The sequence below is a fragment of the Pleurodeles waltl genome, chromosome 10 (assembly GCF_031143425.1).
Source record: "Pleurodeles waltl isolate 20211129_DDA chromosome 10, aPleWal1.hap1.20221129, whole genome shotgun sequence".
Lineage (NCBI taxonomy): Eukaryota > Metazoa > Chordata > Amphibia > Caudata > Salamandridae > Pleurodeles > Pleurodeles waltl.
This window is the reverse complement of record NC_090449.1, coordinates 924,456,013-924,478,966: the sequence shown is the minus strand read 5'-3', so window position 1 is coordinate 924,478,966 and position 22,954 is coordinate 924,456,013. Positions and strand designations below refer to the sequence as shown.

Below are 22,954 nucleotides of genomic sequence, written 5' to 3'. Positions count from 1 at the left end.
ATCAGCATGAGAGAGTTATAGCTAGAAAGTGGACAACGATCCTTTTCCAACCGTACCTCTACCTAGTAAATCCATGCTTAGTGATCTCCTCAGCCAGTGATCATCTAGCGTAACCAACTAGACACCTGGAAATATCTCTGTGGGGGAGGAGCACCCTGGTCATGGACAAGTGGCCCCCGCCTAACACAATAGTCTTTCCACCCATGGTGGGAAATAAGGGGTGTTTATCCCAAAGTTGCACCCCATGGAGACAGAAAGCCTACTTAACATACGAAATGGGTAGTTTTCATGACAAGTATTTCATATCACCACTTTGGTGTTTGTGGGTGTCTGGCCCAGCCAAACACATGTGTACTGTGTCAATCAGGAGAAAGATGGGAATACAGGGTGGCAGGAACTGGAATTAAAAATCACAGTACAGGAAAGAACACGTTTGCAAAATGTCCTCTGAATCACATGAAATTATGATTAACCCCAAATTCAGAGCTGTACAGCTAATTCTAAACTTAGTTTCTTTGACACATTACAAAAATGCATACTTTTCATTCATACCCATAAATTGGTTGTTCAGGAACTACTGAAAACAAAAATACATATTTTCTCACCATTATAATCACAATTAGACAAACCACAGCATGTGAAAGCAAAGCACTCCAAAAAGTCATTAAATGGCTTGGAGCTAAATTATTTTCAACGAGTCTTAATATGGTTACACATGAGTTATGGAGCAGCTCAGAGATTTTTGAAGATTTTCTTTACTAATTAATCAATGCTCTCATTATATTGTGAGCCAGTGAAAATACATGTGGCCACCTAACATGTTTTTAGAACAGGATTCTCCAACAAGTAGCTTGTGAAGTATTGGTGGCTCTTCAGCTACCTGTAAGTAGCTTCACTGTGTGCAGTCAAGTTTGCTAAATGTAAAGCTTTTGCTAGGCTAAATTAATATATGTATCCGAAACCAAAAAGTGTGCATCTGAGAGGAAAACGTGTGCATTGTCAAACCTCATCAGCTTATCTTTGGAGAAAAATTGTTGGTTTTCCCGAATATATTTTACGCCAGTATTTAAGTAATGAATCATGTGATAATGGGAGAGACTTATTACTAATATTATTATGTTGAGGCCATGGGCATTGCAGATGGGGCTGCTATGTATTACCCATACAAAGACATTCTAAACTTGCAAAGCCTTTTTTACGTTGCATCTAGCAACCCTGTCTCATGTACTAAAGTGATTACTGCTGGCAACCCTGAACTGCGGTGACCTCTGTTGTTAATCTTGCATAGGGTGCTCACCAATGTAATCATGTCTGATGTGGTCATTATTACAACACTAATAATATCACTAGCTCAGGATGATTTTCACTGAGCATAAGTAGCTTTTACAACAGAAACGGTTGGAGACCCTTGATTTAGAGCAACTATACTAATAAACTTGTATGCATACATTTAATACACCCGTGCAAAGGTTAAATTCAAGTTTATAACAGTACAGCTGAGAAAAGCACTACTTACTTTTTGCACAGGTTGCATGGGACAATTACATTAGCGAGAAACTGCTCTCCTAATTGTCATATAGCATGTTCAATATGATTTTTCCTTAAAAGAAATGTACCTCCTTCCATCCTGATTTTGGTTAACTACTTGTTTAAAAAAGAAAAAGAAATACATGTGACAAGATGCTATGGCATAAGTCATATATGTTTATGTGCAGCTCAAAATAAGCTATTTAAAGCCCCTGTTCAGAGAAGGGAGGGGCATAATGAGTGAGACTCCAGGTCTCACTTCTCCTGAGTCAAGACCTTTTTCCGTGTTCAACAATGGTAAAAAAAGAAAAATAGCACGTCGTTCTAAATGTCTGCATACGTGATATACATCTGTTTAACATTTTGGCACATGAAAAAAACATCATGGCATAAATTCCACTTGGAGATGTGCAAAGTGTAATAGGCTATTGATTACAATTAGGGAGGGTAGGGGGCATTATGACCCACTTAAAGCTTTGTCTCCCATCAGTCATTGCCCAATTACATTCTGTACGCATGGGTGTGTGTACACCGATCCCCGTACTGTGTTTAGGTAGTTTTGAAAGAGAGCATCAGAAAACTAAAAGTGTATTTATATTGGCTTTGGTCTGCTTCTTAATCTTCCCTACTATCAAAGCACGTGTGAAGTTATAAGAGGAAATGCACACTTCATTACGGTCAATGGCAGGGTGTGTGTGTTAGTTATATCCTTTTTCCATGGATTATGACAAATATTTTATGATTCTGAAAGATGGGGTGCATCATCACAATGACACCCAAAACACTCAGCAGAGCTTTAATACTGCCAAGGCAACTAGGATTTTGCAGCAACGTTATCCAAATTATGTGGCAATATTATCTAAATTATGGAATAAAATTGAAATTATACAGCATATTCTCTGGCAGTGGAATTTTCATCTTGGACAGCTAGAGAGCTTTTTTGTGAAATTTGCAAAGTGAAAAAAGTTGTACCCAGAAACAGGGGATTTCTTCCCAGTGTTTTGGTATTGGAGAGAAGAAACTCTGACTTGTCCATTTAGCTTCCCCAACCTGTCTGAGAGCGTTCCCTCTCTGTGCTTGTGCTGTGAGGATTGACAGCGGCTGCACAGAGACAGAGAAAAGGCTGTGAACTCGGCTGGTCTTAAACTTGAATGACCATGTGCTCTCCTGTCCCTGTAGGGGACCGTCTTGGCATTGTCTCTCTCTTTTGCGTTGTGAGGACTAATATCATCTTTGTGCAGTGCAATACTCTTCCTAAATAATTTATACTCTTGTCAGGCATTTGTGTCCGCCAAAAGAACCATGCTGTGAGCTCTTCTGGCAGTCTGTGGTGTGTGCACACAGAGAGTTGCACTCCACTTCTTCCAGAGGTATATAAAGTAACCTCTCTGTCAAGTGGTCTCTGACAGATGTGATGGTAGAGCCAGTATTGTTTGCACTTACAGTAGATCCTTACACAACACTCTTCTGTCTGCCTTTCATGTCTGTTCTAAAGCCCTGGAGAATAGCCCTGCACCCAAAGTATTGCTTAACACTCCTCTACATAGACCCTAGCAGTGCCATCTTCAGAAAGCCAGTATGTTCTGCTCCCATACTTTAATTATCACTCTCCTGTTAGTGAGTGGCATCTGCTGGACACTTCACTGTGAGTGAGTAACTTCTACACCAACAGCCCTGTCTGGCAATCTCCTACCAGGGAGCCAATTGTGTGCCTCCCAGAGCCCTGTCTGGTACTTTCCTGTCAGTGCGTGGTATGTTCAACCACTACCCTGCCCAGCACTCTCCGGCTATAGTGTGGTGTCTGTGCCCAGAGGCCTGTGCAAAAATTCTCTTTCATCCTGTGGTGTCCATACCCAGACCCTGTCTGGGGCTCTTATGTGTGTGGATGGTAGCTGCATGTCAGTCATGCCTGTCACTATCCTGATAGTGAGGAGTGTCAGTGCCATGAGCCTTTTACAGCACGCTGGGTCTGTTGGTGTTGTCTGTACCAAATGTCCTCCCTATGCTACTGTGTCGGTGAGGAGTGACTGCACCTAGAGTCCTGACCCATACTCCTCTATCAATAAGTGGTGTCTGTACACTAAGCAGCTCCTAGAACTCATCAGTGAGTGAATGGCATCTGCCAGTGAGAGGCTTCTGCACTCATACCCTTGACTTGTGCCTGCACCCTGAGTACTGCCTAGAACTCCTCAGTGAGCAAAAGAATCTGCCAGTGAGAGGTGTCTGCACCCACACCCCTGACAGGTGCCTACTCACGGAGCACTGCTTAGAACTCCTCCGTGACTGAATGGCATCTGCCACTGAGGGGTGTCTGCTCCCACATCCTGACTGTTGCCTGCACTCTGAGCACTAACTAGAACTCCTTTTTGAGAGAATGGCATCCACCAGCGAGAAGCATACACACCCACAGCCCAAATCGGTTTCTGCACTAGGAGCACTGCCTAGAACTCCTCAGTGAGTGAATGGTGTCTGCTAGTGAGCGGTGTCTGCTCTCACCTTCCTGGTCAGTGCTTGCACTGGGAATACTTTCAAGAACTCCTCAGTAAGTGAATGGTGTCTGCCACTGAGAGGTGTCTGAATCCACATCCCTGACCGGCACCTGCACTAGGAGCATGGCCTTGAACTCCACCGTGAGTAAATGTCATCTGCCAGTGAAAGGTGTGCACACCCACAACCCTGACTGGTCGTGTAGAACCCACATCCCTAACCGGTACCTGCACTGGGAGCACTGCCTAGAGGACGTCAGAGCCCCACAGGAGCAAGAAGACTGCTGTCATTCTTGAGCCAGGAAGAAAAGGACTTACTGCATGTCGCTGAAGCCAGAGTAACTACAATCGTCAGGATGCTGGTAAGTGCAGCATTCAGTCCATCATCTGTTATTTTTGCTTTCTTCGCCCTAATGCCCAGATATGGGTCCCGTGCTCACTGCGTCACTAGATTTAGGCTAGACTTGCTGATGAGGGGTGATACCCTGAAACCGGTCCCAGAATGCTTGTTTCTGGACCAGGGAGGACCTGGCCTGGCATTTCAGCCTGGACTGTTCCCCTTGGGGAGCAGGGTCAGGACTGATTTGCATATGGCTGGGTCCAGACTGGAGTGGCGTGGTGTGAAACAAATTGATGGGATAAATCCAGATCTTTGTGACTAGGTTTAAACGTTTGCATTGTTCAGCATTCCATTCATCATCTGTTCTTTTTGCTAGAATCCTTCCCTGGCATTCCTATGAGTGAATGCTGTCTCACACAGAGCCCTGTCTGGCACTCTCCTGTCAGTGCTTAAAATTCTTCCCTGAATGAGTGAATCACATACATCCACACCACCCAGCTCACCTGGACAGACCACTCTGCTGTACATTTCAACATCACCACTTCACATCCCCCTCCGACCAGTAAGGTTTAGCAACCTGTCCACAACTTGAGCAATGTCAAGGGGTCAGACTGGATCAATGCACTCATATCTAACCAGCTTGAACCCATCAACAGCCTTGCACCAGTCAAGCACACCAAACACAGAAGAACAAACAAGCAAGCAAGATGATATATTGAAGACCTTGGGAACTCCAAATGCCACTGCAAACAACTTGAGAGGAGATGGAGCACCTGCAAAGACACCACCAATAGGACGTGCACAGATCAACATTCAACCACTATCAGCACCAGCTATGGGAAACAATGAAAAAGTCCCTTGCAGCAGGAATCTAACCAACACCCCAGCAACAAAAAGGGACTTTTTTTGATTGTCAAGGAATTGTTCAACCCCTCAGATACAGCAAATAACATCATCCCTTCACAAGAACTCCCCTCTGATTTCTTCCACAACAAGGTAACCAAGATCTACAGAAAGTTTAAGCCTCATCCCAAGCCATCCGACTTACTCATCCACCCCACCAACACCACCAGCATGGGAGACACCCATCTGACCAGATAGAGCTAACTCATCCACCAGGTCAACTTCCTCCATCATGAAAACAGTTCACTCAGGGGCCCCCACCAACCCCTGCCCCTACCACATCTTTAACCTCGGAAGACCCATGATCATTCTCAAACTCACAAACATCATTAATGCCTCAATCTCCACCACCACCTTCCCAGATGACTGGAAACACACAGAGGTAAATGTCCTCCCTAAAAAACCTTTAGCTGCTCCTAGGGACCACTAAAACTACTGACTCATCTCACTACTATCTTTCCCAGCCAAAGTCATTGAGAAATCAATCAACCAGCAACTCGCCAAACACCTAGAACACCACCTTCTCGTGAACTTCACACAAAATAGGTTTTGCAGCAATCACAGCACAGAAACAGCCCTCATCGAAGCAATGGGCAACATCCATGCCATGCTCGATTGAGGCAAGACAACTGTACTCATCTTCTTCAAACTCTCTGCAGCATTCAACACCATCTCACACCACACAGTCATCTCCTGACTCCACCACACCGGAAACCAGGAAACAGCACTCAAGTGGATCACCTCCTTTGTTCAGAAACAACCCAATAAGTACACCTCCCTCCTTTCACCTCCGCACCCAAGGAAATCTTCTGCAGAGTCCCACAGAGATCATCTCTCAGCACTAACCTATTTAACACCTATGTGACTCCATAAGCCCACATCATCAGATCTCATGGACTCAACATCATCTCCTATGCAATGACACGCAACTCATCCTCTCCCTCTCTGAAAATCCCACCCACACCAGGCACAACTTCAACAACTGGATTTAGGGTCACAGACTGGATGAAGAATAACTGCCTGATGCTCCGCACCAACAAGATGGAGGTGCTGCTCTTCAGAAGCAAGAACTCCCCATGGTACTCCTCATGGTGGCCATCAGAACCCAACCCCACACTGACCCTGGTTAAGCATGCCAGAACCCTCAGATTCATCATTAACAGCTAACTATCCATGGTATCAAAAATCAATGCCGCCACATCCTTCTGCTCTTCATTCTGCACATGATAAGCAAGATCTTCAAGTGGCTTCCACAGGACTCGAGGCGCGTCATTGCCAAGGCCCTCATCACAAACAGACTGGGTTATCAATCAATTAATTTGTAAAGCGCGCTATACCCGTGAGGGTTTCAAGGCGCTGGGGGGGGGGGTGCTGCTACTGCTCGAAGAGCCAAGTCTTGAGTAGTTTTCTGAAAGAAAGAAGGTCCTGGGTCTGTCGTAGATCCGGCAAGAGGGTGTTCCAGGTCTTGGCGGTGAGGTAAGAGTATGATCTGCCGCCGGAAGATTTGCGTCGGATGCGGGGGACGGAGGCGAAGGTGAGGTTCGCGGAGCGGAGATGCCGGGTGGCGGTGTACAAGCTGAGTCTGTTGTTCAGGTATGATGGTCCGGTGTTGTGGAGTGCATTGTGTGCGTGGGTGAGGAGCTTGAAGGTGATCCTCTTGTTGACAGGGAGCCAGTAAAGGTTTCTTAGGTGGGGGGTGATGTGGCAGTGGCTAGGGATGTTGAGGATGAGTCGGGCGGAGGCGTTTTTGATGTGTTGGAGGCGTTGGAGGAGTTTGGATGAGATACCGGTGTGGAGGGCGTTGCCGTAGTCGAGTCTGTTGCTGACGAGGGCCTGGGTTACTGTTTTTCTAGTTTCTTTTGGGATCCATTTGTAAATTCTGCGAAGCATGCGGAGGGTGTTGTAGCAGGAGGAGGAGATGGCGCTGACCTGCTTTGACATGGAGAGTGAGGAGTCGAGGGTGAAGCCGAGGTTTTGTGCGCTGTCGGTGGGCATCGGTGGGAGACCCAGCGTGGACAGCCACCATGAGTTGTCCCAGGCGGAGGGGGTGCGCCCAAGGACGAGGACCTCTGTTTTGTCCAAGTTCAGTTTTAGCCGGCTGTCTCTCATCCAGTCGGCGATGGCTTTTAGTCCCTCGTGGAGGTTAGTTTTGGCGGTGTGCGGGTCCTTGGTGAGGGAGAGGATGAGTTGGGTGTCGTCGGCGTAGGAGATGATGTTGAGGTTGTGCTGACAGGCCACTTGTGCGAGGGGGGCCATGTAGATGTTGAACAGCGTCGGGCTGAGGGATGAGCCCTGGGGTAAGCCGCAGATGATGTTGAAGGCTTTGGATTGGTACGGGGGACACTGACTCTTTGGGTTCTGCTGACGAGGAAGGATGCGGTCCATTCGAGGGCCTGGTCCTGGATTCCTGCTGCGTGGAGGCGGGATTTTAGGGTGTGGTGACATACGGTGTCAAAGGCGGCTGATAGGTCTAGGAGGATGAGGGCTGATGTTTCTCCATTGCCGAGGTGGCTTCTGATGTCGTCTGTGGCGGCAAGGAGGGCGGTTTTGGTGCTGTGGTTGCATCTGAAGCCGGACTGGGAGGGGTCGAGGATGTTGTTGTCTTTGAGGTACCGAGTGAGCTGAGTGTTGATGATTTTCTCGATGACCTTCGCCGGGAACGGGAGCAGAGAGTTGGGCCGGAAGTTTTTCAGGTCCTTGGGGTCCGCCTTTGGTTTTTTGAGAAGGGCGTTGATTTCGGCGTGTTTCCAGCTGTCCGGGAATCTTGCGGTTTCGAAGTAGATGTTGATGGCTTTCCGTAGGTGTGGTGCGATGGCCGTGTCTGCTTTGTTGAAGATGTGGTGTGGGCAAGGGTCTGATGGTCATCCGGAGTGGATGGAGTTCATGATCTTGCGGGTTTCGTCGTCGCTGATGTTGCTCCAGGAGGTCAGTCGGCTGGAGCGGGTGGAGTTCCTGGTGGGTGGGGTAGGAGCGTCTGGAGTGTGAGGGGAGTTGAAGCTGTTGTGGATGTCCGTGATTTTTCGGTGGAAGGCGGTTGCTAGGGCATCGCAAAGTTCTTGGGAGGGGATTATGTCAATGCAGTCTATGTAGGAATACCAGCCTACCTCCTCCAAAGACTCCAGACAATCCAGAACACTGCCACCAGACTCATCCTTGACCTCCCTTGTCACACCGACATCCCCCAAACCTCAGGCAGCTGCACTTGCTCCCGGTCCAGAAACAATGCCAGTTCAAGCTCCTCACATCCACATTCAAGGCACTGCACAACACCGAACCATCCTTCCTCAACCAGGGCCTCAACTTTCACCAACCCTGTCTTTCATTTGCCCACACACTGGCCCATGCAGAAGCAGAGTTGGAGGTCAACACTTCTCCCACCTCTCAGTAAGTCCTAGAATGACCTCCACATCAGGACCCTCATGTCACTGCTGAAATTCCAAAAGAAGTTAAAGATCTGTCTCTTCTACTTATAGGTGCCTGCGCATACACGCATGTCAGTGAGTGGTGTCTGCGCACATACTCCTGTCAGTGGGTGGTGCCTGAACACACAATGGTGCTTGCTCACACACTCCTGTAAGTCAGTGGTACCTGCGCACACACTCCTGTCATTGAGTGTACACACACACACTGCTATCAGTCCGTCGATACATCTTCACTTCTCGGGCCTTTTCATGAGGACATTCCTGCTTCGCCGTATCGCTGCTGCACTCAACCGAGAGAAATCGATTGACCTTAGCCCCCAAAGAGCCCCCACCTTACACAATACCAGAGGATCGAACGATTAGAGAGTGGCTGGTACCGGAGGAGAACACTGGGGGTAGGGTGGAAGGGTTACCCTGACAGTCGGCGCCCACAGTAGACATCTCGGCCCGAAGGAGTACCTATGTCAACTAAAAACTCGACTTGGAGGAGGGGGGCTCAGCTGACCCCCACCCCGGTGCTGGTGGCGCGGCCTCCACTTGCACATCTCTTCACGTAACCTGAAACATTCACAAAAAGCAGCGTCTGTTTTAAAATCATGCTCCTCCAGGTACCTGATTAAGTTCAGGTCAATGAAACTCTTCACCGGGAGAGTGCCTTTCTTTGCTCCCAGTGGTCGAATGATGAGTGTCCCCCTCCGCATCACCCTTCCCTCTGAGGACAGTCACTGCATCTGCAGCAGAACCCCCCCCCCCATCCCCCTTCAATTCAATAGAACCACCACACACTCGCGCGCGCTCCATTACACCGTATTCCCGGCCAAGTACATATCCCTCTGCAATACTCCCCACCTCCGCAAGGAGTGCTTCTGGAGCACCACCTCCTACCGGTGGAATATATCCTTCCTTAGCACTCCTCGAAAGTGGTCAGTGATACTCTCACGCCTCAAAGCCGTCAGGAGCAGTACACTCTCTGAGGAGATGGTGTCTCCCTCGTAGCTCTCGCAAGGGCCTCGGCCTCCTGGGATAGCCTCTCCCTCTATCGCACGCGCTTTCTCTCACACCTATTCACCCCTATATTGCAGCACCACCTCTTCCCGGGATGTTTAATTATTTGTATGTATTTTTTGCTGTGTTATAAAGCTCTAACCTGCCCCGAGGGTACTGGAGGGCTTTACATTAGGGCCAGAAGATGTTTCACCTTTTTTGGCACGTGGACCTAAAGTGATTTGACTAGAATTACAGGATGCTGAGCCAGGGTTGTGTTTTGAACCTGGTTCCACAGTTGCGAGCCACAAGGACACATTGTCTCTCTCTCTCTCTCCCTTTTGCTCTCTGCGGTAACCTGCTTTTTTTTTTCCTCTCTCTCTCCCTCTCTCCCTCTCTCTCTCTCTCTCATAAACTCAATCTCTCTTGATAGCCTGTGTGTCTCTGTGTTATGTGCCTGTGCGCACTCGCGCGTGTGGTTTAATGTACTGTAACTACCACTACTATATGTGTATGTTCCCGTGCGTGCGTTTTTCTGCTACAGGATTTTTTCCATCCTGTGTTAGTTAGTACATTGTAAGCTGCGGTCCGTGTATATTTATTCATTATTGCAGTCGTGTGAGCCTATTTATGTGTGCACGTGTGCTCTTTATCACAAACAGCAGACAACGGAAAGGATGTGTGTGGATATAACAGTTATGGTAATTTCGACATGGCATTTTCTATCAAACGTAAATGTTTCAGTTGTGTTGCTAAGAATGGTTTTCAACTATATTTTTCGACTAAATGACAGTCTTTGTTTATCGCCCTCTGTGTATAAAAGCGTTGCTCTTTAGCCTGAAAGGGGGAGGGGTGGCTCTGTGCTGCAGTGATTTTAACCTGCTGTACCTCTAAGTGACCTGCCAAATGCTCCTTTTCGTTTTATAGACATCTGGGAATTCCAAACGTGCCTCAAACTCCAATTACACACCTTCTTCAAAGGGCCCGCGCTTTGATTCGGAGGGGCATTAAATGCGCCCAAACCAGGGGAAGGCTTTGCCTCAGTTAATGGGAAATGCATCCGGTCAAAAAAATGTTTACTAGCGGAGAAATTGGAAGGCAATAAAAAGAGTGAAGGCCATATTTAATAACGAAGGGGCAAATGCCATGCACTGCTCTCAACAAAAGCTCTACTGAGAGAGCGGCCCCCGAAGAAACAACCATAAAACCAGGAAAGGTTCAGGGAGAGGCCTTCAGTTTCAACTTGTTAACTCCAGGTCGGGTCAGGTGCTCGCGAGCCTCCAGAGCGGGATAAAGGCACTTGCTGGAGGTGCTGTGTTTCCCGCTGCAAATCAGTGCACTGTCGGAAAATCCCGTCGACCAATTGTAAATGGTTTTGCGGAAACCTACCGAAAGCCGCAGGAATACAGTTTGCGTCTTTGACCTCGAGTATATTCGTTTCAGTCGTTATTTTTGTACGAAGTGAGGAATGGTTTGCCTAATTGTTATTTTTTTACACACTGTACAGCTGTTTGCTTTTCTTCTGTTGTGCACTCATGCATTCTCATATTTTCAAAACACCGTATGTTGCAACAGGGCCCATTCGATTACATGTGCAACTTGTCAAGTGGAATATTAACCAGCGATGCTTTTCGGTGCTTCGTAGCAGTGCTGCGATTGTGCATCACACTTAATACTGTTTATTGGTTTTACAATTTTCGTTCCGATTGTGTTTTTACTTTAGTTTGGGTGCAACTCATATATGTCTCATCACCGCAGGGGGGAACCACTTTCCTATCTTCATATCTTCCCAGCGCTTTAGAACCGTGATTACAAAAGTTCGATATTGCGCCCCCCCCAAAAAAAAACAAAACACCGGCCAATTAGTGTAAACTGCTTTGCACATGCGCAACAAACACATTTTTAATCACTTACGTCCCTTATGTACTAGGTATAGGGCGTGATTTGTTTAATCCTACCGGAGGCTTTTACACTAGATCATAAATAGAGTAAATAAAATGCTAGAACTTTACACAAAAAAAAAAAAAATCGCAAGATGAAACTAGTTCTTAGAAATGATTTTACGTGTTTAATCGAATTAATAGCAAACGTGTCCTGGTCCTTGTATTACCTTTGTAGACAAAAGGAACAAACTCTCACTAGATTTTTACCTGTCTAATTACAAAGTGTGCAGTCGGGTTTTGATGTTATCCCATGTTTTAAGATTGAGGAATTGAAAAAAACAATTTTAATTAGCGAGGTACAAATCCCAAAGTATGCCCCACATGCGTCACTTTTTTACATTGAAATAAATGAAAAACAAGAAATACCTTGCTCTCTCCACAGTGCAATTTGATCTCTGTTTATGTTCCCATCATTCACAAACATGCAGGCATCAAAAATCGTGAAACAGGGAGCTTGAGCCATATTTTATGTTATACCGGATCTGATACAAAATATCGGCAGATGCGTTACATTTTACGCACGGTCTGGAACGTGCCCCGCCCCCTCACCTCTAAACCTATCGGTGCCTCAGATGTGTGTTTTGCTAGATGGCCCTTGTATTAAAATACAAGTAGATCATTTGTAGCTGTCACATTTTACCTCATTCATCGTGATTGTTAACACCATCAAATATTTTAAAAACACAGACCCTGGCAGTTTAAAGTAATTGCCAATGACGTTATCTGAATTCAATATCCAATCACATCCGGTCACAAAAACAAGTGAATCACAAGTCTCCAGGGACATACTCGAATTCCTTACTATCCAATCGCAGTAACACAGACAGAAAAAAAAATCTCCAGTACCAATCCATTCCATAGACCTTAACCAGAAATACCTTAAATCTTGTCGTGCCACCAACTAGCAGTGTAAGATACTCGGAGACTACTACAGACTTAAGAACATCCGACGATTTCTCGGGAGGGGCGTGGTAGAGATGGGGGCTGAAGTCCAGCACTGGGAACTTAGAGGAGGGGTTACATTAACTGAATACTTCAAAATCATAGGCTACAAACAAACAAACAAACAGAAAAATGACACCAGTAGAGTGTGAGCGAAGATGCACACCGTGATAGCTGGTTTGTGGGTCCTGCTGGTTCACGGTCTACTAGTCTCCCACCATGGGGTGACTACTCAAACGCTTCTTTCCGGGATTGCAACTAAAAGGGAGGTACCTTCAACCCTACCCACAGGTGCACCCTTTCCCCAGTCTCTGGGCCAGGTCAGATTCTCCGTAATATTTTACCCCTGCGGCTGCTTCAGGATGTAATAAGCGCTAGAATCAGCAGGATGTGGAGAAACAACGTGGAGAAACAAGGGTCTGGATACCACAGGACGCGGCGAAAAAGGGAGTTGAAAACAACACGCTGCGGGCAAACAAGGGGCTGGAAAAGGCCCACGTGAAGAAGCAAGGGGCCTGAAACAGCCCCATAAGGAGCAACAAGGGGCTGCACATACCAGGATGCAGAGAAACAGGTGCCTGGAAACATGCATGATCCCGAGAAACAAGGGACGATATTGAGCCCAGAGAAAGAACTGGTGGGCGCACTGCAGCAGGCTTTGTGTACCTGGAAGCCAGCGTGTCGCGAGCCTTAGATGAAAGTACAGAAATTTAACTCCCTACCCTCTCCTTTTGAATTTCAAAATACAGCAGTAAACAAGGTACTGCACCAATGGAAGCCCACCCCATCAGCAGGACCTTTCCATGCACATTGCCCAGCTTTGCTTACTAACTGCAAACCTCTGGTTTTGTGCAGGACAAAGACCATCGTAACCCTTTGGGCGAGGGCATTCCGTATTTAATAAATGGCAGTCCACACGTGTGAAACATGTTTGTGCACTAAAAAACACAATATTTTCCGCCAGACCGCTGTTTCCGGAAGGACATGGGATAGCCCCATACCTCGCCGCTCAGATGTTTTGATTTCCAAACAATGTTAACATTCCCACTGCTGCAGCAATTTTGAAACGCCAGCATGTAATTTTTGTATTTTTATTTCAGGAGGGGCAGGCCGAGTTCTCGCTATTTGGCTCCAGGGCCCCGTTCCTAAAACCTAAACATTGACAGAGCAGAGGCCTGCAAGCTTCACACTAGTGTGACAAGCCAGGGTTTGCTTCCGCTGCCGCTTTCAAGAGTTGTGAGGTGGGAAACAGGACCACTGTCGCGGGGAGACGAGAAGCGGTCCGGAGCGGTGTTTGTAAACACGCGGGTGTTTGTCTTTCATTTATTTCTAATACCATCGCACAGCCACCTGGGAAACCTGGCTTTGCACTGCAGCTGAACGTTTGATCCGGGCACGCGCTGCATTATTGAAAATGCGCTACGGCTTCATTGCATACTTTTCTTAACTCATTAGTGGTTTCTCAAAATAGCACAGGATTCATTTCAAACATTAAGTAAACCAAAAATCGTGCAAAAGAGACATCGAACTGACGATTCATCACAAAGTGGCCCAGTTGAACCACTGCATGAAGCCTTCTGCTTTTGTATATCTCTTTTTGATATTGAAACTTTTAAACATCGGCCATGCTGAAGACATTTGTTGCAATTGTGGATCTTCTAAAGGAAATCTCTGAGCTGAAGACGGCGTGGTTTTTAGAACTGAGCCTATGTAAGTATATTGTTATGGATCTCAGATGAATATAAAGTGGACATTAATGCTGATTTAGTTAACAATATATTTAATTGGGACAATGTATGTTGATATGTGTATCTGCATCCCGTATCTTCTTGGATCCCACGTATATGCAAACATGTGAAAAGTGGCACTAACTCAAATAAACGCAATGCAAACATGTGAAAAGTGGCACTTACTCAAATAAACGCAACTATACGTCAATAAAAACTTCTTATGTGCATCTGAAAAAAAGCGGATTATTTTTCCCTACAGATGTTCAATGGACGACCCAAATACATCGTTACTGCATGGACCCCTTTTCTGTTCGAAATAACTACTCTGACAATCGAATACGACATGTTTTACATGAAATACAACTTCAGGCTCAAAATGCGTAGTGTTTGTTTTTCGACTGGTGTGTTTCTTTTGCAGTGTATCATTTAATTTCAAACTCCCTCTCTTAAGTGCTGAAAAAGTTGACAGTTGCCACTTTTAGGGCTAAAAAGTTAAGCGACGTCGACGGGGACGGTGTACCATCAACCCTCATTATCATGTAAGCAGAGTTAAGTGCCCGTGCGGCTGCCAAGCAGAGCTTCAGCGGCCACACTGATGGAATAACCCTAAATATTACACGCGGAGTTAATGGTAATCCTCGGTTAATTTGAGAAGTGGACCCAAGACAAATAATGCCCCAGCCCTCGCCACTTCTTTCGTTTGACGGCGAATCGCCCAGGACCCAAATCCAATTTTCACCCGCTGCATAATCCTGAAATATAAACAGGCCCCATAGGACCTCGGTAAACACCAGCAGTGAGCGAGGGGCACGGAAAGCAGGGTCCGCGATCTACTGCAGCAATAGAATTAGAATGCATACATTTAGGGCCTGCTAGAAAAGCGCGAATAGATAGATATATAGATTGATAGATAGACGAGCAATGTGTATATAAAAATGCTTACACCAGTCGGTGTAGCCAAACTCAGCATATTATGTACACAATGCCATATAATTGTAGTATTAGGGACACCAAAGGTTACGTTCAAAACCTTTCACATTGTGCATTAAAAAGCATTGCATCCAGTCACATTTATTGGCCCAAAAAATAACAGAGACCTTCTGCGTCTCACAGAGGCTGCCTTGCTTCTATTGTATCCCAAATCTGGCACTATGGCTGCTTTGTATTGGTTCCCTCCACGTATCCAAAGGTGGTCTGCAAAGAGTACCCCAAAAACCAATCTTCCCCTCACATTCCACAGTGGCCGAGCTCTTTGGGTGAAGGAATGCGGCCAAACAGGTCTGGTCAAACAAACTAGAAATGAGGGGTGGGGTTTAAGGGGGTGGAGGGGAGGTGTTTACGAAAAGCAAAAGGCACATAACATATTACTGGGAACTATAGAGTGCAAATAAGGGGCAATCTCCCTAAACTGGTGACTTTGAAACTGCCAGGCAGAGACTCAGCTGACACACTGGGCTAAACTGTGTGATTTTGGGCCGCCGCCCCCCACTCCGTTCCCTTGTGAGTGAAAAGTGGGGACATAAACATATACAGGTTCTGCTATCCAGCTCCTTATTAAATTGTTTATAAGTCTCTTCGTGGATGCTGATTTCGGTTATATGGAGCTTTCTGCCTGTTGTAGCACTTTCTAGAAAGGGAGAGCAAAACACACACAGGTGACATTTTGAACGCCAGCTGTGATTCACTTCAGCTCGATTTACTTCAGCTTCGGGCCTGCCCTGCTTTATCTGAGGCCAGCTGTAAACCCTCACAAGAGCTCCAGCTAGAGTGTTAAGTTTGTCACTGGGCCTTTCGCACGTTTACAAGGCAAATGTTTCCCCTGGTGCAGAGTGCAGACTTGACTTGTGCAAAAAAAAACAAAAAAACACCAATGAACCAGTCACATACTCTTGAACACTGAGAATAGTTTGGTAGGGTGGGTGAAGTCTAGGGGTCTTTGGGCAGAAGAGCTATCTCCAGAAAAAAGCGAGGTAGGAAATCAGGCAATAAATCTATCTCTGTAAATACATGTCTGTCAGTAGCTGGTTTATTTGAGTCTTTTTTTCTGCCTCGTGTTTATATTATCCACCCTCTCACGGGGCCTCTGCGACTAAACAAGCCGGTATTTATTTTATTTACTTCTGCCCAGAGCCTGGTAGGTTGGAAAAATAAAACCGCGGGCTCTTTAAGTTTCAAACATATTTATTTATGGCAGAAAAATAATATGCAAAGATATTTACAAAACAATCATAAAAAATATTGACTGCATTTAGACACCGGATCTATTTGCATTTTTTTTTACACACGGGTCATCAATAAATAAATAAAACGATTTCACTATGTATTTGTTTCTCTCCAGAGGGAACATAAGCAAAATAAAAGATTGTATCACCGGAAAATGTTCCTAAATAACAAGACAAGGAAAGACATGTTTAGTCTGTAGAGGTTTTCGGTTCCCTATCCAGAAACAGCAAGTCATCGGTACCTCCGTTTGTTTTTTGGTTTCTCCGTCTCGAGTGGCTTTTTGGTAGGCACGGCTGTGTGGAATGCTTGCATGCAAAGGTACATTTTTTGTTATTAAAAAATATGTAGACAGTTCCGACATTCTTGGTCATTAAGGATGTTTCCGGCACAGAGTGCTGGGACAGTTCAGCTGTGCGTGAGGCTCAAAGCCTGGCCCCTTTGCTCAGAGGTACAGGTCGGCAGGAGGTGAGAGGCCCAGTCCGGCCCCTCTTCTCGGGGTGCAGTTCGGCTCTCAATGCGAGGCCTCAGTACGGCCTGTCTCCTTGGGGTGCAGTTCGGCGCTCGGTGAGAGGCCCCAGTCCGGCCCCTCTCCTTGGGGGTGCAGTTCGGCGCTCGTTGAGAGGCCACAGTCCGGCCTCTGCTCGGAGGTACAGTGCGGCGCACCGCGGGGGTCACAGTCCACCCCCTCCGATCACCCACGTTCTTCACTAAGTGCTCCCAAAACAGCCCCCTCGGTCACCCGGCGTGTCCCGGTGCCCCGGAGAGTCCTGGCCTGTGTCCAGCGAGCCCCGGTCCAGCTGCACATTGTCCGACGCCGGCTGCGCTGGGATCGATGCAATCTACAGGGGGAAAAACACAGAAAACATGTTTATTTCACTTGTTTTCAAAACAGCCCTCTAGCTCTAATCTATGAAACGCTTCAACTTTCGATAGCAAACAAAGGCCTTTCAAAAAGGACCCTCGAGTGAGGCTGAAAAGACAGATTTTATCTATGGATCTGGGTCTGGTGGTTGCGTGGGAGGAGTACATCGTATTCCGTCGAAGTAACGGTTTAGTGACACTAGAAAAAAAAAAAAAAAAACAGAAGAAAGACGCGAGCACACTGAGTGTCAGCGCGAAGCCCCGGATGGCATAGCTATTTAAAAGTCTGCATTTTTAAATGTGAATTAAGACACACCCATTTAAAGGTTTGCATTATACATGTAAATTAACAAGGTGTCCCTTTAACAGACTTATTGCATGTGTTAGTGGGCGCATGTTTCTTATGGGTGGGATGAACCTTTGAACTCAACAGTCAGGACACCGCACACAATTCTCCTGCCACGCAAATAACCACGTTCGACATAAATAAAATTCGTCACTTTTAAAACCAAATCATGATTCGCTATTCAAAGCCGTCTAGGGGTGTTTTCGTCGAATACCAACGGGCACATAGATTTCTCATGGCTTCGGCGCCCCTTGTTAGCCCTGACTGCAGTCGCAGGTTCGCAGATCCACATGGTTCCTACTGGATCCAGAGGTAACGGGTGACTTTTTCAGCCGTTAGTAGGCTTGGTGGACCCCGAATTTAACCCATCTGAGTTTGGGTAAATTGAATGTCAAATTCCCGCTGCCTCTCTTTATTTAGGTCGCCATTGGGCCGGTTTAAAGGGTCTGACTACGATTTCCTGATAGTCATTCACTGCCATGTGCGGTGTGTGATGTGTAGGAGGTATAGGGTGCGTGAGTGACTGTGTGCAGTGCAGGAGCGTGTATTGGAAGAAGTGTGTGTATGCGTACGCTGGTGAAGTGTGCGTGTGTGTACGCGGGTTACTGGAAGCGGACTGCACAGCTCTGCCGGCCTCCACGACAGTTTGTTCTAGCTCGCTGCTGTGTCGTTTGTGTTTCTAATACAACATTACAAACACGCATCATGTCGCTAGCCAAGCGTTCTAGGGCATACACAGAAATCTCTGGTTAGGGAGAGGTTTTTTTTATTGTAAATCTAAAGTGGAGTGACATCTTCACTAGAAAAAAGTGTTCCGGGAATCGTCGAAGTGTCCGCGGCCTAGTTGAAAATATTATGCCTTATACATTATTGTATCCATGTCTCTTGCATTCAGCGGGATCTCGGCGCCTTCGCAGGTTCTCTCACAAGTGTCAGATCTTGGGCCGGCCAGCACTGAGGTGTGAGGGTCGTACATAAGGCCACATTACACTACTCGGTTGGCATTTGCTTGTCTGCCTGATGTGAAATTTGTATGGCATCTGAGTGCCGCGTGTGTTGTAACGGTTGTACATTTGGCCACACCACACTACACGGTGAAGAGTGTTAGATATTGGGCCAATTGTACTCAGGTGTGAGGGTTGTATGTAAGGCCGCACCACACTACCCGGTGAAAAGCGTCAGATCTTGGGTCGGCTGGCACCTGTGTACAGTGTGTGACGTGAGGCTTGTTCGTAAAGTCACACGACAGAAGAGTGTCAGCTGTTGAGCCTGCCAGCAGTGATGTGTGAGGGTTGTACATAAGGCCACACCACAATACCCGTTCGGCATCTGCGTGCTTGTGTGATGTAAAGTTTTTATGGCATCTGAGTCCACGGTGTGATGTGAGGGTTCTAGATGAGGCCACACCACACCACACGGTGAAAAGCGTCAGATCTTGGATCGGCTGGCACCTGTGCACAGTGTGTGGGGTGAGGGTTGTTCGTAAGGTCACACCACATTACTTGGTGAAAAGCGTCAGATCTTGGGTCGGCTGGCACCTGTGCACAGTGTGTGGGGTGAGGGTTGTTCGTAAGGTCACACCACATTACTTGGTGAAGAGCGTCAGATCTTGAGCCGGCCAGCAGTGAGGTGTGAGGGTTCCGTACATCAGGCCCACCACACTACCCGTTCGGCATCTGCGTGGTTGTGTGCTGTGAAGTTTGAATGGCACTTGAGTGCCGTGTGTGGTGTGCGGTTGCACGTAAGGCCCCACCACACTAAGGTGTCAGATCTTGGGCTGCACTCAGGTGTGATGGTTGTACATAAGGCCACGCGCGACTTAGTGTGAAGAGACTTGCCACCTATTCTCCCCGCTTGCTCATTCTTAAAAGTCTCTCTGGTAGGCCAACCTAGGCCTGTGGGGGGTTGCGAGTTTCTGCTCAGAACCAAGTGGCCCCCAATTGTGTCTGACAAGGGGCGCAGATGCCGGGAAAGAACTTCTACGAATTCCTGGTAATGAAAAATAATGCGATATGTTTGTCTCGAGGGTCCGTGATAGGCGAGCAAGGACCTCGGCCTGTAACGACCTCACAGTCTCTCTAGTCAGTTTTGGGCCGTGAACTGAAGGGAGAGAACAGCCCAGAAGAGGCGGGAATGGATCAGTTTCTGTGTGCGCAAAGCTGGCTGAATGTATCGAGATTTCAGATATGCAGGGCGCGGGGCTGACCTGCCCCCAGCGCTATTCGACCTCCAGGCCCTGTTGGAGGATGCAGGGAGGGGGCAAGGTGCTGGGCTATTAATGGTAAAAGAGGATAGTAGCTCACTGAGTGGAACTCTACACAATCCTCTAATAATGGGGCGCCAGATGAGAGATGGGTTTGACAGTAGAAGTAAAGGATTCTGGAGCATTTGTGAAAACATTTGCAGCACGGCGGGGAAGTGTACGTCTGTGTTGTGAGGCCCAACCAGACCCTCCTGTTCTGTGCTCCGGAGTTATGCGAAATGAAAACCATTTCATTACTTAACAGTAACACATTTCATTTACAGCGTTCAGAATAAACAGAAGTGCGGCGCGAAGCGCTACATAAAACACGTTTGGTGTGAGACAGTAGTGGAAATGGGTCTCGACAGAATTGTCAGACTATGGATAGGATAGTAGCTGGGGCTCCTAGAATCTAGCACCGGGTTCCTCCGCGTTAACTACCCCAATACACAGGCAAGAGTGCAAGTGGGGGCGAGTTCGTCCAATGGTTGGCGTTGAGTAAGTCACAAAGTAAACATCGTCAGTTCGAGCACATTTTAAGACTGCGAGCTCCTAAATTATGATTCGCGCGGTATCTATTTTAACATACCCACGACATGATTGCATTTTGCTGCTAATGCCAATTCAACGCCAGTCTGTATGCGTCAACCTGTAAGGAAATGTCTGTGAGACCCAGAAACACTGTCCGCTCCCTGAGGGACATTATTGGGAGGAGGGTACATTAAACAGCAGCGCGAGTATGGTATGTACCAGAGGCTGCCGCCTGCAACCACCAGAAGAAGGGTTCAAGTTAATTGTGCATGCGTGTGTGTGTGGAGGAGGGGGGTCACTTTTATTTTGACTTGCCCAAGGGTTAGGAAAGTAGCGAGCACCCACCCTTGAAATGCATGTTCCTATGGCAGGCTGCCCTAAACTGGGGTCTAGCATTCATCTGCGTTCTCCTTTGACGGACCCCGGACTTTTGATAGCAGAACCAGGCTCTATAGTGCCTAGAAGCGACAGTGAAGAGCTTCCGGTCGCCCTCCACTCTCTAGTGAACGTGTGCTCGTGGGCTTTATTTCTCATTGGGATACAAGTTGGTCATTAAACGACCATACTGAAATTTATCTCGAGGCACAACGACAACTTCTGGCCTGTAGTGGAGTGGGCCTCTTTTCTACCTAGACATAGGCCAGTTGTCCTGTGGGGAGTGTAAAGTGGGGTGTGCCCTGGGAAGCGCACTCAATCTGCATGTCATGTCATCCCGACTCTCGCCTCAGCCTCCGAGCCCGAAATGACGCAGTCACCCGCCCTAGCGCCTTAGATAATAACGCTGTCACCGGCAGAGCACACAGTGTACACCATGACTTGCAGTGACCAGACCTCCGTCCTAATGCATGGTCGTAAGTAGGGCACACGAACCGCCCATCGTGTACTGAATGTGTGTGTGTAAGCTGGGGGCCCAGGCCGTACACACCAGTTTGCATACGGTGTGACTCCTGACGCCCACCTTTAGTTTTTGGGCTCTGAATGATGCAAGCCGAGCCTCAAACGGACAGTCCCACCCCAGTAGTCCTGTAGTGGCTGTAACTGTTCCTGAATATGGGATGGGTTGGGCCTCAGTGGACAGTTTACACTGTGAACTGACGCTTGATTCTCGCCTGCGGCCTCCCGACCTCACTCCCATTGCGTGGTGGACCAGGAACCCTGACCTGAGTCACGTGATGAATGTGTCTTGTGGTTTTGAGTGGAATGCAATAGGCGCCCTACATCCTGGAGAGTCTGTGCATGTGCATCACATGTATGTGAGAGAGGGGGTACTCGTCTCTTGTGCTTAGAGGCGGAAAGATGCCAATAACCCTCTATTCTGTAATAAAAAAAATGTGTTTGTGGGAGTGAGGGGCAGGATATGTGCACACAGACTACTTTGTGTGACCCTCACCTCAGGCTCCGGAGTGAGGGGCCCTCACGCCTAACTCTTAGACTTGGGAGGCAAAGAACCTCATATCTTGTAGTAAAAACTGTAAGCGGCGTGAAGGGCATGATACGCACACACTTCTCAAGATGTGACCCTCACCTGCAGGCTCCGGAGTGAGGGGGCCCTCGCCCCTAGTGCGTGGACGTGGAGAGGGACCAGGCTCCCTCCATCCTCCAGACGGAGAAGGCGTAGCTGAGGCGCTCGTGGGCCACATAGCTGCAACTGGCCATCTTGGAGTCGAGCTCGTCGCTCTGCAGGACCTGGTAGAGGAAGTCGATGTAGCGCGCGGCCAGTTTGAGGGTCTGGATCTTGCTGAGCTTGTCGGAGGGGAGCGTGGGGATGATCTTGCGCAGTGCCGAGAAGGCCTCGTTCAGGGACTGTGTGCGCTGGCGCTCGCGCACGTTGGCCATGACTCGCTGCGTCTGCAGCTCCTCGTAGGACTGCGGGCTGGAGCCGGTGCTGCCGCCACCACCGGCAGCCGCCCTCCGCGCCTTCTTGGCGCCCTCGGGGTCCTCGCTCCTGCGGCCCGACGCTCTGCGCTTGCGGCCCAAGGCGCTAGGCTGCTGCTGTGGCTGCTGCTGGCCCTCCTCCTCGCTGCTGCTAACGCTGTCCGCTGGGGAGATTGGGGAGCTCGACTCTTCCTGCATCATTGTCCACCAGCGCCGCGGAGGAGGCAGGGGGCGGGGGCCCGTCCCGGCCGCACTTGGGGCGCGCTCTCTGCCACCTGGGCTGCGAGAGGTCCGGGGCCCGCCACCGTCCCGGGATGTTGCGCTCAAACTGCTGGGGACGCACGTACTGGAGCAGGGCAGGGTCTGAGGTCCGAGAGGCACCCGGGCATCTTATACCGCTGGCCGACAGACAGCCCGCAGCCCCGCGGCTCATTGGCCAGTCGCGTGTGACGTCACAGGGCCGGCTCCAAACTTTGGGGAAAGTTTGAAGTGTGAGCAATGAGCATCTAGAGCGGCCCCGGCACAGGGAGGAGCAGCTTTTCTCGGGCAGGACATCGTAAACCCGAATTCTACCCAGGCTCAGCTCCTCTGGTCCCGTC

General features: G+C 48.1%; 1 protein-coding gene across 1 annotated transcript; it reads right to left on the bottom strand.

Annotated features, from left to right (window-relative positions):
• Positions 1–16,440: 16,440 nt before the first annotated feature.
• TWIST1 (twist family bHLH transcription factor 1) lies at positions 16,441–22,732 on the bottom strand. Its single transcript, XM_069211692.1, has 2 exons — positions 22,006–22,732; positions 16,441–17,339 (listed from the first exon to the last, which is right to left on the bottom strand). The coding sequence occupies exon 1, from the start codon at positions 22,554–22,556 to the stop codon at positions 22,038–22,040; it is 519 nt and encodes a 172-aa protein (XP_069067793.1). The 5' UTR covers positions 22,557–22,732; the 3' UTR covers positions 16,441–17,339; positions 22,006–22,037.
• Between the last annotated feature and the right edge of the window lie 222 nt (positions 22,733–22,954).